General features: G+C 37.8%; 2 protein-coding genes across 2 annotated transcripts in view; both read right to left on the bottom strand.

The window, feature by feature from the left end:
• Nucleotides 1-3,575, bottom strand: part of atrx (ATRX chromatin remodeler) — a 33,113-nt gene extending 29,538 nt beyond the window's left edge. The window contains exons 1-7 of the mRNA XM_061047806.1: nucleotides 3,399-3,575; nucleotides 1,814-1,875; nucleotides 1,664-1,713; nucleotides 812-930; nucleotides 626-706; nucleotides 379-488; nucleotides 212-279 (exon numbers count right to left, since the gene is read on the bottom strand). Coding sequence (XP_060903789.1) covers nucleotides 212-279; nucleotides 379-488; nucleotides 626-706; nucleotides 812-930; nucleotides 1,664-1,713; nucleotides 1,814-1,870 — 485 coding nt within the window. The 5' untranslated portion in view covers nucleotides 1,871-1,875; nucleotides 3,399-3,575. The remainder of the gene's footprint in view (nucleotides 1-211; nucleotides 280-378; nucleotides 489-625; nucleotides 707-811; nucleotides 931-1,663; nucleotides 1,714-1,813; nucleotides 1,876-3,398) is intronic.
• A 3,510-nt stretch (nucleotides 3,576-7,085) lies between these two features.
• On the bottom strand, nucleotides 7,086-20,131 carry kif3a (kinesin family member 3A). The gene is made up of 17 exons (XM_061047807.1): nucleotides 19,967-20,131; nucleotides 19,240-19,522; nucleotides 18,824-18,968; nucleotides 18,020-18,104; nucleotides 17,746-17,851; nucleotides 17,178-17,317; nucleotides 16,189-16,386; nucleotides 15,841-16,015; nucleotides 15,655-15,753; nucleotides 12,987-13,143; nucleotides 12,711-12,891; nucleotides 11,464-11,574; nucleotides 11,101-11,226; nucleotides 10,785-10,838; nucleotides 10,612-10,680; nucleotides 10,392-10,522; nucleotides 7,086-7,998 (listed from the first exon to the last, which is right to left on the bottom strand). Exons 1-17 carry the CDS (start codon nucleotides 19,970-19,972, stop codon nucleotides 7,950-7,952), a joined length of 2,115 nt encoding a protein of 704 aa, XP_060903790.1. The 5' UTR covers nucleotides 19,973-20,131; the 3' UTR covers nucleotides 7,086-7,949.
• Between the last annotated feature and the right edge of the window lie 877 nt (nucleotides 20,132-21,008).

Raw genomic sequence — 21,008 nt, forward strand, 5'->3', positions numbered from 1 at the left:
AAAATAAAAGAAATACATAGGAATTGAAAATGGGTCAAATGCTTTAATTAAATATTACAAAACCAACAAAATAAAACATATGATAAATCAAAGTAATGTATTTAGACATGCTAAGTCAAATAAACTAGTCAAGCAAAAAAAAAATCTATTTTATTGATGTTTACATCTATTTGGTTAAACAAAGACATGTCTTTTTTTGTGGGGGAGGTACCTGCATTGCTCATCCATCCCATCAGAGTCTCTGTTGATGTCATCACTTGTGTAATACTTGTAGCAGGACTAGAGGAGGAAGACATCATGTTAAAACTAATACAACAACATGATAATTTACTATTATTGCTATCAAAATATTTGAAACGTACATTTAAGTTGTCCTACCTTGCAAATAAGTACTTTGAGCGCAGGATGCTCATACACAGAGTTGCGCTGAAACTGGTATACTTGTTTTCCGCATGCAGTGCAGTTAATCTTCTTCTGCAGGGTATCATCTGTAACAAGGAGAAAAGACGTTTAAAACGGTCTCCTTCTGCACTCACTAAGCAACTCTTAGGCTGTTAAGTTACACTAAAATTCTACATGTCCTCACTTGTGAACAAGGACATGAAAAAAACTGAAATGAAATCACCTGTACTTTTCTGTTTGAAATCCACTCTGAGTTTCATGGCGCCTTTGTTTTCATTCCCAGATGGCCTCATCACTAAAGTGCCTGATCAAAGACAACAGCAAAAAAAATATATAATAATTCCATAATCAGCATCCCATTAAGTTTCAGCATTGATGTGTCAAGATCAACCAAATCTGTAGTTCGTACCTTTAGATACGCTGCCTGTGTTATTGTCTGAAGGGTTGTCAGAGGAGGCACCTTCATTTTGACTCTCAGCCGAGTCCGGTTCATTCTGTTCAGTGTGCTTGGTTACAGTAGCAGACTTCCTAAAATGAGTTAGCAAATAGCTTGAATATCACAAGCTGTGTGTGGGAACAGTTTTGAAGACAAGCCATGAGCCGTTTTCACATACGCACTCCGGATAATATCTAGATATTTACAGGAGGACCGCTCCGGAGATTCTCCCGAACTAGCCGTTCCACATATGCTCCTCACAGCGGGGGACTTTCCCTGTCAGAGGGGAGGGGGGGTGCGGGGGATTTTCCGAGGTAAGACGTGACGTAAATAAACAACGCGGAAGTAGCGGCTATAGCAACAAAGTCCGCTACACGACGCTATAATGAGAATATTTGCCTTTATATCAATGCTATGTGTAATCCAATGGAATGACAACATCCACAAAAGAGAGGAGAACAACATACTGACGAACAGAAAACATAATGCAGCAGGTTCGTTACGTGCACGGAGATCGTAGTGGTCGTGTGCAGACACTTTAGCCGGTCAGTATATAAACGTCACTCTCTTTCTATTGGCTCGAATTGAAATCTCCGGAGTATATCCGGCCGCGTTCAGACGTCAGCTCACTCGGATATTCTGCGGATAAAATACTAGGGGTCTGGCCGGAGAAACTCTGGGTAAAGTCCGCGCGAAGTGTTCACACATAGCCTAAAGAACCTCCGGGTAGCCAAATCTCCGGAGTTTTTCAGGAGATTTCCGTACGTGTGAAAAGGGTTATAAAGAAACAAGAAAACATTCCGGTTACAGGAAACTGCTCCTTACCTCTTGTTTCGAGAAGAGGAGGGCTTCATAGTGTCTGTTGAGCTCCCAGCCTGAAGAGAATACAAAGTTTATTTTGACAACAGCAATATAATTTGTTTCTGTATGAATTATTGTCATCACACTGATTCTAAAAAGAGGCTGCGAACTTACCTCCTCTGCTTTCTCTGCCATTTGGTCTGTGTTTGATTCAGAAGAAAGCAGACTCATTTTACCTAGGGAGAAATTTAAAGATTTGTTTACATGTTCATGCCACAGCAGGTCATTCCAGAAATGTGTGTTAATGTGTAATATAATGGCACGTCTACATTTTTTACAGTTATCTAAAAAACAAACAGTCTGAGGTTTCTACTGCCCAGTTACTGATCCGTACTGGATAACTTCTGAGATTTTATTTAGATTATTTGACTATTATTTGAAAATAGCTGAACTGTAAACAAACATATCTTTAATGTGTATACTTGCTGCCTGGACTTCTATTTAGTTCTATCAAGGACATTGTGCTTTTTGTTTTATGACAGCAAAGCTTGGACTTACTTTTAAGAGCAAAGGAAAATAAACAGGAAGAGGAAAAATGACAACATAACGCATGAACTTCAACTTGCCTGAGAGTTTTTTTTTTTTTTTTTTTTTTTAAATCAATACTCTTTTTTTAATCTGTTTTTCTATATATTTCGCTTTGATGTTAAATTAAAGGGCAGCTAGTTGAAAATCCAACACGCTCAACAAGGAGTGGTAGATAAACATGTGGAATAGTTCACTCTCAAGTCAGAAACTGATGTACTAAACAGACACTGTTCAGGGGGTTTGAAAACTCAGACTTAGTTTAACAAACTGCTGTTTATTAATTTAACGAAGTGATTTATATATATATATGTATATATATATAATGACAAATATAATATTCCAATACGTATTAATGTGAATATTAAACACATAATTAGAAATGCGTGTAGCACGAGTTGACCGGCCGCTGTTTTGTTTTTAGCGTCATCATAATAATGATTAGATCTGGAGGAGTCGGGCTTTCCCACACTCACAACCAGGCCTTAAAGTGTCTCCAAATCCTGCCAGTCGAACAAAAAGAGCTCACTCGCCAACCAAGAATAGGCACGATCATGCATTTGAGAGGCTCTGTGCTTCTTCTTCTTCTTCTTCCCAATGTTTTGACAACACTCCTGAGCTCCTCGACTGTCACAGATGTCAAGTTTCGGCTAACGTTAGCAGCCCACCGCGTCCCGACGTTAACGAGGAGCGACTTCCTCCCATTGCCCTGTGTTGCCCTGGTAACATTGCAATATCGGCAGTGCATGCATGCATGCAAGCTCCGGTGCATGGCATGCACCGGGGAAAAAAAAAAAAAATGCACATACAGGCCTTCCCGCTTTTCTTACAATACCATGGCACTGCGCTCCCTGCAGCCTGGCACAAAACTAGCTGGTAGCTCCTCGGAAAAAAAAGCGATGCAACGTTTACGAGAATCCATTCAATTCTAGACACCAACAAAATGCTTTCAATTGAAATTACGATGTCAAGTCTCCCTCTTTCCATATGTGCCTACCTGACGATACATGTGTACGGACTTGTACACTGCCGGCTGCGCAGCTAATAGCTTCAACATAGCCTAGCTCGCTAACTAGCAATAAGCACTCATGGCCCGGCGCGCCGCTAGTGAAGGTAGCACAGTATCGATGCAAACATTACTTGCCTAAACAAACAGATTAGACAGTGTTCCTACCTGCTTTTCATCGACATCATTGCGTAACTGGTTGAGACACGTTTAGTTAATGTTGCAAGAAGTCCGGGTCAATCAAACGTACAGCTATTCGGATGATACGGAAGTAAGAAGAAACACTAAATACCGAAACAACTCCGGTCAGGGCAGACAAAGCAAGGGGACCATCTTGCCGGATGGCTGTGGACGCGGTAAAATGGCGCATCTAGCCTAAATCCTGTGCGCATTCCTATTGGCCAGCATCCTCCGACGCGCTCCTGCTCTGAGTGGTCCATGTTCACCGGAGCTTATTGATTCGTTAAGCAGCTGAGAGAGTGATTTTCTCGGGGAAGTGAAATGCTGCTGGCTGTATTTCCATTTCATTCATTTGTTGATACAGTTCATGGCGCGCTATTTTGTTTCGCATCCAAGCAAGTTTCTCTACACGATGAAGCGATGAAAAGATATAGACTGGTAGACGAAGTGAATAGACTAATAGAACATGTTTTAATTAATTAATTAATTAATTAATTAATTAATTAAAAATACTTTGTAAGTACAATAAAATTACAACACTCTTATTTTGAGCACCATTGCTCGTCTGTGACTGGTACCTGAATGAAATGCAGAGGTTTGTTACAGTATTGTAACATCATTGCTTTACTTACAAATATTTCCTGAAGATGGGGCTCTTCTTCAAACATTGTCAGGTGTTGGTGCAGTGATGCAAATGGTGCCGTAACAGAGAGGATCAGTTTAAAAATGTGGGCTAAATATTTTTTATTTGATGGAGGTATGAGCGAAAATCTGTCTTAGAAATAAATGATCAAAAGTGAGCTTTGTTTCAAGACTTTCAATGAGATGTTTAAGCAGGTTCCCAAACATTGCCATTGCTGGGACCCCCTTGAGCACATTTTCACAAGTTCCTCCTACCTTATGATTGCAAATATCCCAAATTAAATGAACAGATTCTTACTATGTTTCCTATTTAATTAACAATGAAAAATCTTGTTGTTTGTAAACTGTCTTTTATAGATTATGTCTCAAAAAAATAAACAGTCATCGTAACAGTCACATATTTGTTACAAATACTCTCCCTCGTTAATCATTTGTTATATTCAATATGTCGTTTTGTTGTGTGTTATTTTACAATATTGAAAGACTGTTTGATTGATTGATTGATTAAATTTATTTCAGACATATCAAATAAAAATCAAACATATAAAAAATACAAAAACAAAAATGAAAAAGCACGAAAATACAATAAACAAAAAACAATGTTCAAATAATTTCAAAAAAAAAAAAAAAAAAGAGAAAAAGAAAATTACATATATTCAATTGATATGCCTGAAAAGGAGTAGGAAGAAGTATACAATTTATTTAATCCTACCCCTTTTCCACTGTGGTAGAAATAGAATACAAGTTTGGATATGCAGCGATCAATAACAAAATGGAACGTATAGAATTAGTAGAACTTGATTTTTTATTCCAGTTTCACCCCGCTTCCCTCCAAGTTTCCATGACCCCACCTAGAACCCCCTGGCGACCCCCCAGGGGGTCCGGACCCCCACTTTGAAAAACATTATTTTAGCACAGTCAACCAAAGAAAACTTTTTTGTTACAGTTCATAACATTGTTTTAAATATTTTCACGAGTATTTAAGTGATTTACTTTGATTGACTTTCCACTTACTTTAACAAAGACTCTTCTGAACTGACAGATGTGCAGGTGTTTTATTTTGACAGCTGTTTGAAGGTCTTTTCTGCTGGAGTCAAAGGGACACTAAAGGTGGACATTTTTTGTCAGTCACATTTTCCTCTGCCTAATTTCTTCAAGCTAATAGACTGACTCAACATGATTCACATGTGCCTGCATTCTTGTTGATATGTCATAGCAGGGGAAACACAGGTGGTGTTACAGATAATAAATAGTGCTTAAATGTGGATCGCTGTCTTTCCAATGGAAACGCATTCAGTTTATCAGGTGAAAAGATTTGGGGTGAAAAAATGTCCATAAACATCACTGCAGGCTGTTTAATTGAACAGTTAGGAGCCAAACACTTGATTCAATGTGTATAAGACAGTTTTCACAGTGTAATCATAGTATTTGGTCATTACATGTTATCTACCCCAAAATCCCCCGAGGTTTCAATATCCTTTACTAGATGTTCACACTTAGTGGTGATGACCCCAGCATTTTGAGGTGAGATCTTTGCTGTTAAGGGATTAATAGGTAATTCATTTATAACATATAACCACAAGTGTATGCATTAAGTGGAACACTTGATAGTAAACCTGAAAAACCTCATCCTTAAGCCCTTATTTGGTGTTTTCCTCCTCTTACGTGTCTCTAGATTGTGGTCACATAGGGTTTTGAGTGTGAACATGATGACACTATAAGAAGCATCAGGAATACGAGACAGTATCCGTAGGTGTTTTATTTTTCTGCTCAACCTTACAGTGTTGGCACGCGGTCTCTCGTAAAGACATGAAGAATTTCACTTTTCTAATTCTTTCAGCGACGATCCTTGTGATGACCTACACAGCATCACTACCGGTCACTGTGACAAATCTTGAGCAAATTAAGCAAGAAGCAAACAACATTTTACAGAAGAATTCAAATGAGGTAAGAAAACTACAAAAACAATACGTGGTTTAGTTTGCTTGATAACGTTTTGACATTTTCATCTTGTCATTGAAGGAGGAGTTTATACACTGGCCAGAAACAAACGGAGTAAGATGTTGGGTATGTTGCAAACATTTTACAATAACTGTACACAATGGTGTTTGATATTTTGTTGGACATATACATCATTTCTTACTTTTCAAGGTTATTCAAGACTAACTGAGTTTGTTGGAAACTGTTACTAATTGTGCTGTCTTCACAGAAAGAATTATTCTGCTTGGCTGAGAAGGCTCTGAAAGAGAAGGGTCTAAAAGATACGGATTTAAATAAACTCACCCACATGTTGGAAGAGTACAACAACTCAATCCAGCCGAAGGTAAAGAGAAATTCTAAGTGAAAGTCCATTTAGATGGGTATACATTGACTCTTTAAATAATTTCTTTTAATTGTTTATTGGAAAAGCTCACATATTTAACAAATGTAACTCTAGATTTTTATGCACAATTTAAACAGATATATATATATTTTTTTTTTTCTTCATTTCAGATTACGTGTGACCTGCATAAAACCAACCTTGTCAACATGACGAGATTCCTGACAGACCTCAGCTCCTGTGCAAAAATTAAAAAGGAAAAGTCCCAGAGGACAGGAGTGAGCCCGTGACTGATCATGAAAATTATTTAGGCGACAAATGTAACTAACATAAGTTATTTTTATTTATTGTTGAAGGAAGAATTTATTTTCTTATATATTCTATTTTGTAATATTGGTATTTATTTGTCAATAAATCATAAAGTGACATTCATTTTGTCTTGAGGTCTCTTTTCTTTCCAATCATTTCTGATTCAAGTTTGAATTATTAATAACTCCTACCATTGAAGTCAAACAACTTGAAGTCAGACTTTAGAACATGAGGCGTCTTCTAAGACACCATTTACCTTCTTGGATTACTTTGATTCTGCAGCTGAACTATGGGCAATTAGATAAGCTGTTTATGGCTGTTACATCCCATAATGAGATGTTTTAAGGGCACCCATTACCAATAAGACAACATCCCCAAGATGAAACAGATCAGTACACAAAAAGTCGGATCAAACGTAAAAAATAATTTAATAAATAAAATATCCAGGGGTTCGCTGAATGTAAACATTTAACATATGTTACAAAATCAAAGTCAGTTCCACTACAGAACAGCATTAAAGAAAATGTTCACCACAGAGACCTCCTACTAGTGCATTATACTGAGGCATACAGTATGTAGAGTGTATTTCAATGGAACAAAAAGTGTTCTACAGTGAGAAGAAATTCAAAGACTTTCTTTGATTATAGCAAATGGCACTGGTAGAGCTGGGTAAGCATGCACGCCCCTATGCCTTTGACTTAGAAGCATAAGGGAATAATAATAAGTCACATTTTTACTACATTATTGATACGTAATACAGCCTGTCATTCTTGTGTGAAAACATGAGTGTTTCTGTTTCCCTCAGCATTAAGGAGTTTTTGTATTCCATGGAAACATCCTCCAGGTTGAACCCTGGCGTGTTAAATATACTTGCAACAGATATGAATTCAGTTCATGTCTTTTTCATTCTGTTTCATGTTGGTCATATTTTAAAACTATGGTGTTTCCTCCTTAGTGCTAAAGGTGCTCAGGTAAAAGAGTTTCATCTAAACAAAGGCTTTTACCACCTGACTGTGCCAAAGAAACGTAGAAACGTTGGACATCCTTAAAGAAATCTTAGATTATAATACAAATAACAGGTCGTCTTGGCCAAGAGTTCTTAGTCCTATCATGGGTGCAGCTGATTCACATTTAAAACCATAGTGGATATACAGTGTATAATCTTTTAAATTATGTTGAACATTTCATTCTCAAGACTCGACTAACGACTGGTTTTGCTAAAGTAACATGAAATATGCAGAGAAACCAAGCTCTCGTCTTTGCTTTCTTCATTGCAGAAGGGATTCGATCACAGCTTCAGGCTTTGCAGACCTTTTCCTGTGTGGAGATAAGACACACGATAAAGTTTATAAACATTTTCAGGAAGCGCTCAGTATTTCTCAGAATAACCATACCGCTTGATAAGAGCAAATACTATCTAGTTTACACATCATAATATCATGCTATTAATATCCTTCTGATGAACCAACAGTTACTTTTTGGTTTACGCATAGCAGTATTACTGATTTACTGATAAAAAACTTAATTGGACCACGAGTTGCAGAGGATACACTGTCCCACTAGAAAGTGAGGTTGATCATATTCAACTGAAAGTGTAAATAATATAGCCAGATCAAGCTAAATTATTTTAGTCACCTAGTATGTCTTAGATTAAAAAAAAGAGATTCAGGATAATTCAGCCAAGATGCACAAGGGACGGATTAAACCATAATTGTTCAAACCACCTGCTGAGAAGATGTGAATGAATGAAAGTGGTCATGTACACAATCTTCCCTTGTATACTGACAGCGGAGGACTAAAATAACAGAGAAATCCACCATCTCCCTGTCACATGACGAGCCACGGCAACAAACGAGTTTAGTTTGTAGTTCTCTGTCACAGCCAACCAGACAACTTTGAGTTCACATGCACCATTGATCTCCATAGAATGAATGTATAACCATGACCAGGACTGTGGATACATTTGTATATTGCATACATAAACATGAATATATTACAAAAAAAGGAAAGGAATGTTTACATGAAAGAGGAGTGTCTTGTCATCATGCACGAATGAAATGCCTTAAACGTCCTCTCAGTACTGTGTACAGCACAACGTTGCCTGATGTGCGACTCTTTCTCTTAAAACAACGATGCAACTCCACCCCTTTCCAAAAAAGTGTCTATTTCACAAACACCAGCGCTAACAGCCACACACCAGCGCTAACAGCCACACACAGAGTCACAAAGTCTACGGAGACCTGGTGGTGACTGCGCAGGAAAATTTACAAAAGATGTCATGCTAAAACTTTCCAGTGATCTGGAAAACAATTCTGCCTCTGTATGACTTTAATATTAATGATCTGTATTTAAAGCCTGTAAATATGACTTTGACATTACTATAATAAATATAAACAGGGGCTTAATCAGTCTGTCAGCAGCTCCACACACGGTCTGGATTGGAGCCATTACCTTCGACGATACAAGGTTGTTGTTGTTTAATTTGTTTTTGTTTGTTTTTCCGAGCAGCCCTTGTTTGCTTTATTCAGAGAGGAAGCTTTGTTTTGAAAGGTGAAACTCAAAACAAGAGCACAAGAAGGTTCATCTTTAATATGAGATCTCGCAGCTCAATCGAAGGACGTACAAGCGAACATCTCTCTCCCTGATCTGCCCAGCAGGCATCAGACAGGAGTTACACAGATAAGCGAGAGTTGGAGAGCAAGGGGAGACATTAGATCACATTAGATTAGTGCAGCCTATTGATCAGGATTGGTGACCATAGAGAGATATTTTTTTAAAAAGGGAAAAAATGCTCAAATTGAATTTGCCATTATTCATTTTTAATGCTAGACATTTTGACCATGGATATCTACACCTGCCAGACAACTGCATGTGATACCAGCTAATGTAAACCATGCTTACAGGAGTGACATAACACCAAAGAAGGTCCCCCCCTCTCTCACTTTTTTCTCAGGAGAGAATATGATTTCCAGTAGACATTTCCTTAACTGTATAGTGAACAGATTCACAAGGAGTCTTATTTAAGAGTCAAATGGATCTCTAATAGTGTTGTTCTCTTAGTCAGATGAAAAACCCTGATGCTATGCATTTCTAATATATCACATTAGGACAGCAGCGAGGCTACTTAGTCTGACCATAAATATCCATACCATTCATCATTGTTTGCCAGAGTTTGTACAATCTGACAAAATTCCCTCCCTGCATTCAGCTCAGTTTGGAGGAGAGCAATAGTCAGAACAAATATTTGTCGACTATGTTACACAGAAGTTGACCTTTATCTTTTAGTTTAAAAAGTAATCTCTTCACTATATTATCCTTTTAGACTCTGCTGATGGGCACTGCTAAGATATCCTGTTCACAATAATCATAAGGACAGTCAGGTGATAACCTGAATACATCAATCTTTTTGCCTTTGTTGGCACTAGTTATTTTAAACTGCACTGAATGGAGCAGATAAAGTGTTGGTGTGAAATTTAACACCAATGTCAATGGAGAGTTCATAGTTCAAGTGTACAATCCGATTTGTAAAAATATTTGTGAGAATGAAAATACATTTATATTGAATCAGAATCAGATTTTTGAAATGGTGAATATAAGTAGGGACTGATGGAAGAAAACACTTGCACTGCATGGGGGAGGGGGGGGGGATGTATTGCTCAAGAGGATGTGGCATTTCATGGTGTCTGTAATCTGTGCAGAATGTAGATTACCTGCGCCCGGTCTTGGGTCTTCCACTCTTTCCACTTTTAGAGGTTCTGGGTCGCTCTAGTTTCATCAAAGACTGACGCATGCTCTCCTCTGTGTAGGCCAGATACACATGAGACAGGTCCACTTCAAATGGCTAAAGGAGGCAGGGAGAGAAGAGGAATAAGGATGATACATTTTACAAGACAGAAAACAAAAACCATCAAATGTTACCACAGAACTCACATCTTTTTCTTTTTTATCAGGAGCTGGGGTCTGCTTTCTCATGTTGTTGCCAGTGTACGCCACACATTTCTGAAAGAAAGAAGAAATAAACAAAAGCACTGAGAAAAAGTCCTGGACTGAGTTTTACCCTTTGAACAGTAAGTGTGTGCATGACTTATGCATGCTCAGCTCACCAGCTGCCATTCTCCAATGTCTTCATTCCAGTGCACATAATTCTCGATCATCTCCTACACATAAGAAAATATATATAAAAAATAGAAGTAAAAACAAACAGGGGTTGGGAACATTGCAATGTTGAGATTTTAATGATTTGATTAATTAATATTGACAATCAATTTGATCCAATCCTAAAAAGACACACACAACATTTCCTTCAGGAGCAACTTATACACAGTACACACCATTTTCATACATCATACAACCACATTTCTTTGTGTGCACAGATTTGAGGGATAAAAAATTGATTGTTACGTCCACTCCCGTACTCACCTGGTATTCCTGGGGAATAAAATTGTCTATGATGAGCATCTGGAGCCGCAGCTCACGACTCAGCTGGCGGATGTTCTCCAGGAGGCCCTCGATCTCTCTGTGATGCTCTTGCTGCAGATCTGCCATCTGACAAACACAACACAACCACGTGAATCGGTCTGATTTAGTGAAACAACAAGGAGGTACAACCATGGATTGAGTTTTATAGCTTATCAATTTATGCCCTGATTTAAAAAAAGAAAATAATCACAACTGTCCTTCGGAACATTACCCTTTTCTCGCTGTATGATAAACACTACTTCGCCCTGATAGGGACTGTTCAACGTCTGATATCTCATTCTTCATTGTTTATCCTTTGCTTACTTCTGATTTGGCAGCCATCAGCATCGTCCAGACTTTCTTCAGTTTCTTAGTCTTTCCTTGAGCCTCCTCCTGAAGGCTAGTGTACTTCTCTTCTATGTCTAGACGTTCTTGCTGTTTTGAGAAAGAGAGGAATCAGTGATGATGCAGAGTGAGCTCCTTCTGAAGACCAGAAAGCTCAAGCTTATGGTAATGACAGTAAAAAACGTATATATGGTAAAGGTCAGGTTGACGCCTAGACAACATTTTCTTTTTCAGCATAAAGGGAAATTGTTGAGTTGAGTTGTTTAAATTGTGACATTTAAATGCATTAGTTCATGCAAAAATGAAGTGGGTCCTGTGGTTTTTCTTGAAAAGCAAACACAAAGAAAGTGAGAGTCTGTACTCGGAAATTTATGTATGTAATGCCAGTAATACTAAACATTAAAGAACAGACATAGCCCATGACTAGTGGCTGACTAGTATCATATTTTGTGTTCTTAAGCATGTTAAATGACTTAATATAAACAAGTCTTTCTAAGTGCATCAGAATCAGAATCAGAAATACTTTATTAACCCCAGGGGGAAATTAGGTCGTTACAGTTGTTCTAAACACAATGTAGCAGTAGAAATATAGTTACAATAAAATATTAATCAAATAGAATAGGACTGTGAGTAAGATATCAAGCAATAAGTACAAGAAATATTTACACGAATAAGAATAAATCTATCATCTATTCCCATTCAGTTGGAGACAATCAACACACTTAGCAGACAGAAGCGCTATTCAATAAGAGACCACTTTAGAAAATGTCAAGGCCAAAAGACTGTCTGTCATGTTGATGGATAGCACAGAGGGAGATCTATCCTAACATATGGTAGAACCTCAGGAAATACTGTCATAAACAACATGTAAACAACACCTATGGGAGACTCTACCTGACTAGGCTATACGTATAGTCCCGCCTAGAACTGGCTGTGTAAAAGTTACTGCTGCCATATATGCATCACCTCATTTTGAAACTAGCTTTAGCCGGGCTAATTTGATTTAAAGGTAAAAATCATGGGTTGTTATAGATTATGCATATATTTTTGATGAACAAAAAAGCACAACTCAACCACGGACATAGTTACAACTCCACCTTTACAACAGATAGAGCATGAGGGCAGAGGGCTTTTAGATATGATGTAACTAATGCACACATTCATATACTCATTTCATGTCATCCTGATAACAGCATGATGGAAAAACTCTTTCACATCTCTCGTACCTCTTTCTCCTCTAGCTCCCTCCGCAGCTGCTCGGCCCTCCTGCGACGTTCTTCCAGTTCATTGTTGGACTCTTGCAAAAGCTTCTCCTGCTCCTCTGCCTTGGCCAAGAGGTCCACACCCCCCACGATCACCTTTTTCTCCAAGGCAGACAATTTCTCCAGCAGAAGGTGATGTTCCTGCCTAACAGTTCAGAGTAGGAATCAGTATTAAATGAGGGGATAAAACATTACAGTTATTATTTGAAAAGTGAAGATATTTGTATTTGATGAACTCACTGGGCTTTCAGAAGGTCCTTCTCTCTCTTTTCCAGCTCTGCTCTTGCCTTGTTCCTCTCCTCCTCCTCCATGTCCAACTTGGCTTCCAAAGCCTTTCTTTCCTCTTCAATCTTTGCCTGCATTTCCACCATCTTGTCAGGAGAAACCTTCTTCCTTCCTTAAGAGAGAAACACAGGGAACCATGTGCTCAACTGCCAGGATGTGATCGATGTGTCTTTCTCTACCAAACTATTTTTATTTTATAGATTAGAATGCACTAAGTAACGATTAGTCCATTGATAGCGTAACCAGCAGGAGAATTATTTAAATATGTGCAGATTCAGTTCATAATCTGTAATACAGGAGTGTTTTTTTTAACTTCCTTCCTGACGCCAGTGCCAATGGAGTTCAGCATTACTAAAACTATGACTTGCTAATGCACAGTATTAAATAATTAGTTAGTGAAGCTAAATCAAAACAAAAACATAAACTACAGATATCTCTGAAATAACATGATGAATTTGGAGACGGAAACATGATGAGACCCATGGTTGGTAGAGCGGTCAGTACAGACAAATCATGTTTAGCAACAATTAACCTGCCATTAGATTAGTCAGAGTTAGTGAAATAGCTACTGAAACACATGGCAGTCACCTGAATAATTTCTGCAAGTACAGACACTTTTGCTACAGGGCAGTCAGACTATTCTCAGTATATTCTATCACCAACCTCTGTCTTCTTGTTATAAAAGGTGTATTGAAAGCCACACAGGCAGTATTTGCACCGGTAGGAGGAAAGAGAGACAAAGAGCAACACATTACAGAGGGATCTGGAAAGTCTTATGACTCTACAGAGTGGAACAACACATTTAGGACAAGGAGTGGGAGAAAGAAAGATCAAACAACAGATGGAGTGACAGATAAGATGCAACCAAATTTTTTTTTTAGTCATATCACAACATGAAGTGTAAAATGATGCAGTTGATTTGCATCTTTTGAGGGACAGGATATGAAGGGGTTAAAGATTATAAATAAAGCCTGGCCAACGTGTAATCTGAATCACGGATATGAAATCATTCATGCAGAAACAACCTTGTATGTCAATACTTTAGTTATTTAGGCCATGCATGAAAAAAAGAAGAGGAAAAGGAATATAAATAAATGCATACAGATAGACTGTGTCAATCCTTTGGAAGGATGGCTTCATAGTTCACAGACACATACTCGTCAACTCTTGCACACCAACAATCTTTACATTCATTTTCATGTAAATCCTTTGAATATTTGTGACACAAAAACTAAAGGTCAGTGACTTTTTGACTGTGAGCCTACAGGGGTTGTAAAGACCAAGAAAAGTCTGAAGGCCGTTTCACACATGCACTGATGTACATCATGAATACTACGTTAAAACCTGCTCCGGACAGAAGGTTCATAAAGTTTCTAACACACATAAAAAACTCCCCTTTGAGCTCCTGTACTTCTACTATGAGTAAGAATTACATGATATGCTTAATTTTATCTAAAATGAATAGCCATCAATAGTTCCTGTTGTAGTTTGGTGGTCAAGGTGCAAACTAAACATAACCAACCAAACATCCCCTGTTTGCATCTGAATGGGGAACATTACTCCATATACGGTCACACAGTGTTGTACATGATAGAAAACCCCAACGAGCCGTGTGACACATCAAAGAGTTCATTGTAGACTATAACATATTGATATGATAGTAGAAACAAGTTAAAACAATAAGAGTTGCCATGCAACTGTCAGAGTTTCTAGGCTTATCTCAACTGTCTGGCATTTATTTCAATAGCTTATCAATTGAAAATAAAGTAATTTTAAATTAAAAATGTTCTCCTTGTTGTGGTGAAATCATTACTTATTTAATGTCCTTTACATTCAGACATCTTTCATGTCATTTCGGTTTTTTTGCAAACTTTGTAGCATCGATAAGAATATCAGTAAGTATTGTTATTAAGAAGCAGTAGTGGTATCAATACCGGTATCGCTAAAATCCGAACCATACCCATCCCTACTCCCTAAGAGCCACTGGTTAGCTTGAAGCCTAACATAGTTTCAGATCATGGCGCTGTGGATAAAAGCATGCAAACTGCAGGTAAAGCACCATACTGACAGGAGAGGAAAAATTTGGTTATTATTCATTCAGAGGGACGTCATAATAAAGCACTGAAAATAGCAATAAAGACAGCAGGAACATATTATGAGGAAAATGACATCACTGGAACATTTATGCCGGCATTGCAACATAGTTTGACCTAATTAATCTTGGTGTCAGTATTGAACAGTTATTCTCACTTAAACGCAGAAGTAAAAGGTGAGAACAGGAGGGGAACTCCTGAGTGAGATCTGTGTGAAAGACGGCAGCCAGCAAAAAGGGTGACTACTTAGATTACTTTTAAGAAAATCTGCTTGTTAACCATTACGAACTGAATGCTGACTCATAACAATTAACACACTGATAAGAGATCAGACTAGGTAGAAGAAAAAAAATTAAACGGATGTATATATAACGCTTTACAGAATCAGCATTTTAAACCACTGCTTGGCAAAAAAACAACCACAATGGCTATAATGTTGTAATCAGCAGAATGTTCTGTATGTTGTAATATGCATATATTAGTAGAGTATAATAGCAGAATCAATGTGTGCATAAAAACATAATTCTAACCTCTTCTTCTTCTACGACCTTCTCCTGCCTCCCCTCCTTCATCTGCACCTTCATCCATCTCATCTGATCCGCTGCCCTCTGAGCCAGAGATCTCTTCACCTAAAAACACAAAAAACAGCATTTTAAATAGACAAAAAAAAACTCCAATGACAATATATATATATATTTTACTGTTTGGCTCATCACCTTCCACCAGTTTCTTCTTAAGCTCCTCGATCTCCTTCTGAAACTGGCGCAATAAAGCATCCTTAGGATCCTCATTGATCCTGGCTTTGTTCTTAATGTTTTTGGCCCTATTCGCGTAGCGCAGGGTGCTGATGGTCTCGTCATAGTTGTAGTCTGCAGGGCCTATATTTGCACACTATTGGGGAGAGAAGTATGTTAAGAAAAAAGTAAGGCAAAAACTACAAGTCACTGTTGAGTATGGCAGCTGCATGTAATTCACAGGTTCATGCACATTTATTGCAAAGAAAATAAAAAGCACAACAAAAAAAAACTTTAAAGTGCAACTCATGTATAACTTTTTTACTCTACCATCATGGTCTTGGAGTTTCCTCCAAGGGAATCTTGCAGCAGACGGGTCAATTTAGAATTCCTGTAGGGCACATGAGTGCTCTTGCCATCCACCAGGGCAGAAATGACGTTACCCAGTGTGGAGAGAGAGAGATTGATCTTTGTTGCCTCCTTTAAACGTTGACCTGTGGCTCCAGTCTTGCCCTGTCTCTCTGAGCCCTGTAGGGAGGCAGATCATGAGTGGTGGTAAGATAAGACTGTGGTGCAGTAAGGCACATATCATTGTTGTCATTTCTGGGCATGTATTTACAAACATTCTGAGAACAATTTCAGAGAGCACCCTAACTTGTCTTAAAACATTTCAGCAAGGAGTCCGAGCTTAGGAGTGATTTAAGAACATTCTCAGAGCAACTCTGAGCGAGGAAGGCACTGAAACTTTTTATTTTAGTGAGGAAACGTGGTTGATTTCATTGCTAGGATTTACATATTTTTTCAAAAGCTGTGATTGGTTGATCAAAAAAGGAGAGAAAAACTGCTCTGTAATTGAAAATGGGCATATAAAGACACTGAAATCACTCGGCTTAATCATAGAATATAGTCAGACAATGTGTAATCATGAACTCTATTTTGTGTTATGAACATCTCTGTTGAATAAATTGTAAGCCATACTTTCATAATGAACTTTATATAGCTTACAAAATGTTACAAAACACATGCCCACTTGTGCAGCGGCCTCTTCATATGCTGATAGTAGTATAAAGTGTAGAGCTGTGTAAAAGTGTACTGTGCCCAAGCACTTCCTTGGTTTGCCTAATGTGAGTGCACCCTTTAATGGCTAAGATGCTTTGTGGATAACTTTTATCTTTTACAGGATCTAGTCTTAACTTTAAGGGGAAATTCTTAGAAGACATCATGGTTCTAATATTTTTCTTAGAATTGTATCACTAGTAGCTACACTTTTTACTTAGGAGGCTTTGTGAGTACTGCCCCTGGAATGGGTAATTACTTACTGCAAGATCAACCAGATGAAGTTTTCCCATTCGCACATGCTGGTTTCCATCCACACCCTTCTCACTGCACTCGATTGTGATGGTGAAGATAGCATGAGAACGGGAGCTGTGTTCATTCATGTTTGTGGCACCAACAGACCCTAAACACATACAATTATGTGAAGAGCAAATAAGTGAAATTATTATGTATGTTGACATAAATACGAAGCAAAATACTTGGATGTTTTATCCTATTAGCTTTGCAATCTGTAAAATCTATACTCAGCTGTTTACTGTATGTTATTTTATATGTTTAATAACAAGCCTTTTGCTTAATGCTTATATACATGTTATCTACATAAAGAAGAACAGAGATTTTATTTTGTAATCCACACAATGTTATAAATAATGCAAGACTGCAAGATTGCTTAAGCTCCCTCATATTTACTTATATGCAAGGAAGGAGCTTCTTTTTATCTGATATGATGTTAGCACATATCTGCCGGATGCATCGGGGTAAAATAAAGTTTTAAGGTCTGATTTTGAGGGTGTCTACTTCCCTTTTAAAGCTATTGATTGTTCTACTTACGATTCTTGTGCCCCAGTGTCATAATCCTGTCCATGTCGTCAGCATTGTTCACTACGTAACCAGAGAGGTCTTTGATATAAACTCCAACATCTGGCCTTTCTTTCACCTGCAATGAGAAAATAGAACTTTATCATCATGGAAATGAAAATATAGTGCACCATCTTCTGCTAGTTTCATGTAAAAAAAAAAAATAGTCTATTCATGATCTCCAAAAACGTTTTGTCATTAATTTCAGAAATCCAAGTTTTAACAATGAATTTGAATATTCGTTTACCTCCAGACGCTGCAGTTGGTCCTTTCCCAACAGGTCCCGCACTTCCTCATTGTAAATTTCCAGGTATGAAACACGAACCAAAAACCTGTGAAAGTAAAATGTGTATTCAAAGTGAGATTAATCAATTAATATCGAGCAAAAAATCCCTCACAACACTTAACACTGGACTGTCTGAATTCAGCCTTTCAATCTGCTAACAAGACCTCAATGAGAAACACACTGCCTCATAAAGGCAGCCTAATCAAAACATACATTTTCAAACTATAAAGAAATGTTATTCCACTTAAAAGCACTGGGCTATCCATTTATAATCAATTGAACAGATACAAATGTGTTATTTTCATTCTGAGTCTGATTGTTTTGCATTTCCAAAAAAAGCATAAAATCCATCAAACCAGTTTAATTGGAAATGCATGTCCGTTTTGGTCTTTTTTTATAATTTTTATTTTTAAAGTTAGACAACCTTAAAGAAACCATTGAAGATTAGTTGCATTTTTACTTGCAGTGTATTAAACACAAGACTTGCCTTTGACATTCTGAATGACTCCTGACTATATTCATATTAAACTAGTGTTTCAGAATAAAACAAGAAGACAGTAAATTGATAAATGTCTCAGTTTCTGCTATAACTGTGGTGAAGTGGAAAAATAAACAAAAGACCAGGAGTTTCACTTTTTTTACTCTAATGTTAACATCTATAGTTGTCAGGTGGACTTCACATGGGTTGAAGGACAAGTTCTTTTTAATTTGTGGTATAGATTTGTTTTTGTTTTTTGCCGAATGTTTGAATGATCGCTTTCTCACCTTGTGTCACCCTCTGCCTTGGCAATGTGACCAAAAATATGAGCAAATGAGTTTGGGATTATTCCTCTGAGTTCGGGCACTGCCCTCATACCCTCCATGGTGAAGGTTTTTCCTGTGCCAGTTTGTCCATATGCAAAAATGGTTCCTGAAATGGACAGCAGAGCATAAACTCACCAATGCCAGTATCGGATAATATACCAAAAAAAGGGTCTAAATAAAACCATTTAGTATGTTAGATATAAAACTTCATGCAAACAATTCAAGAAACATATAAGAAAAGGTTATAATGTGCATGTTTGAGTGTGTTTGTATGAAAACAATATTAGACACAGATTATCCAGTTACTACTTCAACGATAGAGATTTAAGAGCAGTGTTATTTTATAAAAATACGGGGTAAAGTCCCCCACATTTTACCATTGTATCCTTCTAAAACTGAGTTAATGATGGGGCGGGCTGTGAGATTGTAGACATCCAGCTGTTTGCTGTCTGGTCCAAACACGGTGTCAAATGTGAAGGTCTTAGGGGGCTCCTGTGGGGTCTCCAGCTTGTTCACTGTAATGGTCCCGCGGATCTCGTCCACACTCACGGCCTGTTTGTGGCCCATCATCTTCTCTTTCTGATTCAGAGGCCGACATCTCACCACCACCTTAACGTTATCATTTACCTCCTGCTTGTAAGGTTTTTCAAGCTTATTACTCTGAAAAAAAATGGACCATAATAATCATTTCAGTCAAACAGAGTGAGAACAAGGACATAGCCGGCACACGGGTAAGGAAATAGTATCTATGTGTATCAATGTGCAACTAGCTTGTTTAGTGACTCGATTAAATTACACGCTTGTGACGTAACGTTGTCGCCTATACCCCGGGTTGCTAGGCAGGCATTCGCGAATAGCTTACATACTAAATAGACCAACAGCACTTTAATTTGAACGTTCAGGTCAAAGTGCCACATTGTTAAAGCGTCATTATTAGTGGTAACTTGAAAAATCACATTACGGAAGAGTTAACATGTCCCAGTATCGTACACAAATGGCTACTGTAAAGCTAACAATGCTAACCGGTTAGCATCACATCAGTGCGGTCGGAGGAAGGGAGGAACCCCTTCTTACAAAACAATGCCAACTGGTGTGGCTACTTACCGGCATAGTGACAACGCAGAAAGGCGATTATTGTATAAATAAAATAACAGTTAAACGTTTGGCTTTGTGCATATGCCTCTAGGTTATCCGAATAATTTAAATGCCAGCGCTGTGCCCATAACATCAAAAGCTCACATCCGACAGCTTTCTGTCAGGTCTGTCGGACTGCGCATGCGTTGCAGTGGAAAGTGGTAGTGGGGTCTCAGTTGATTGCAAATAGTGCTGCAATTTACTAAATTACATTATTATCTAATAATTTATATATATGAGAAAAGGGGATTATATGGCATATGTTTAGTAACTACACACGTTTTTGTAGGTGATTTATTGCAGTGTAATAACAACTATACTTTATGCACTGTTGGCAATGACTTAACCTGCTGGAGGGGGGGGGCTTGTTGCTGAGCCCCTTTTCGTTCTTTGCTTTGTGCATTGTGGATGACATTCCTTTGCTAGAACAAAACCTGACCCAAGTTTACTGTATGTTCATATGGCACATACTTTAAAAGCACATTGAAGAGACACTGATGGTCTAATAACTCTGATTTTGGCTAATGTATTTTGAATTATAAGGCAACAATAGCTTTTACCCTCTGGAAGGAGATTTCGGTTCCCCCACACTACGCTGAACCGCTATAAACATTAATTTGTGCCGATGTCCATTATTTTTCAGAATCACAAGTAATATAGGGTGTGCCAATGGGCCGTGCAATACGTCAACATGTCACTGCTGTAAGATGTTAATTTGTGAAATTGTTACATGAAATGCTGTATTTCGTATTATCTCTATTTCTGTTTTTTTTATTCTATTGTAACTGCAGGACAGAGTCCAAGACAAATTTGTCTTTGGGGCCAATAAAGTGTATCTTTAAATTATTTTAAAGTTGGAGTATAATGTATCATTTAAGAGATCATAATTCATAAATTAAAAGAGAAAATGTGTATGTGAATATCTGAAATTGTTTTTGAAGATTGTCTTCACTTTTCAGTTAGGATACTTAGTTCAAGTTGTGGTCAAAACTATTTAAGAACCAAATTCAAA

Source organism: Labrus mixtus, chromosome 10 (assembly GCF_963584025.1).
Source record: "Labrus mixtus chromosome 10, fLabMix1.1, whole genome shotgun sequence".
NCBI lineage: Eukaryota > Metazoa > Chordata > Actinopteri > Labriformes > Labridae > Labrus > Labrus mixtus.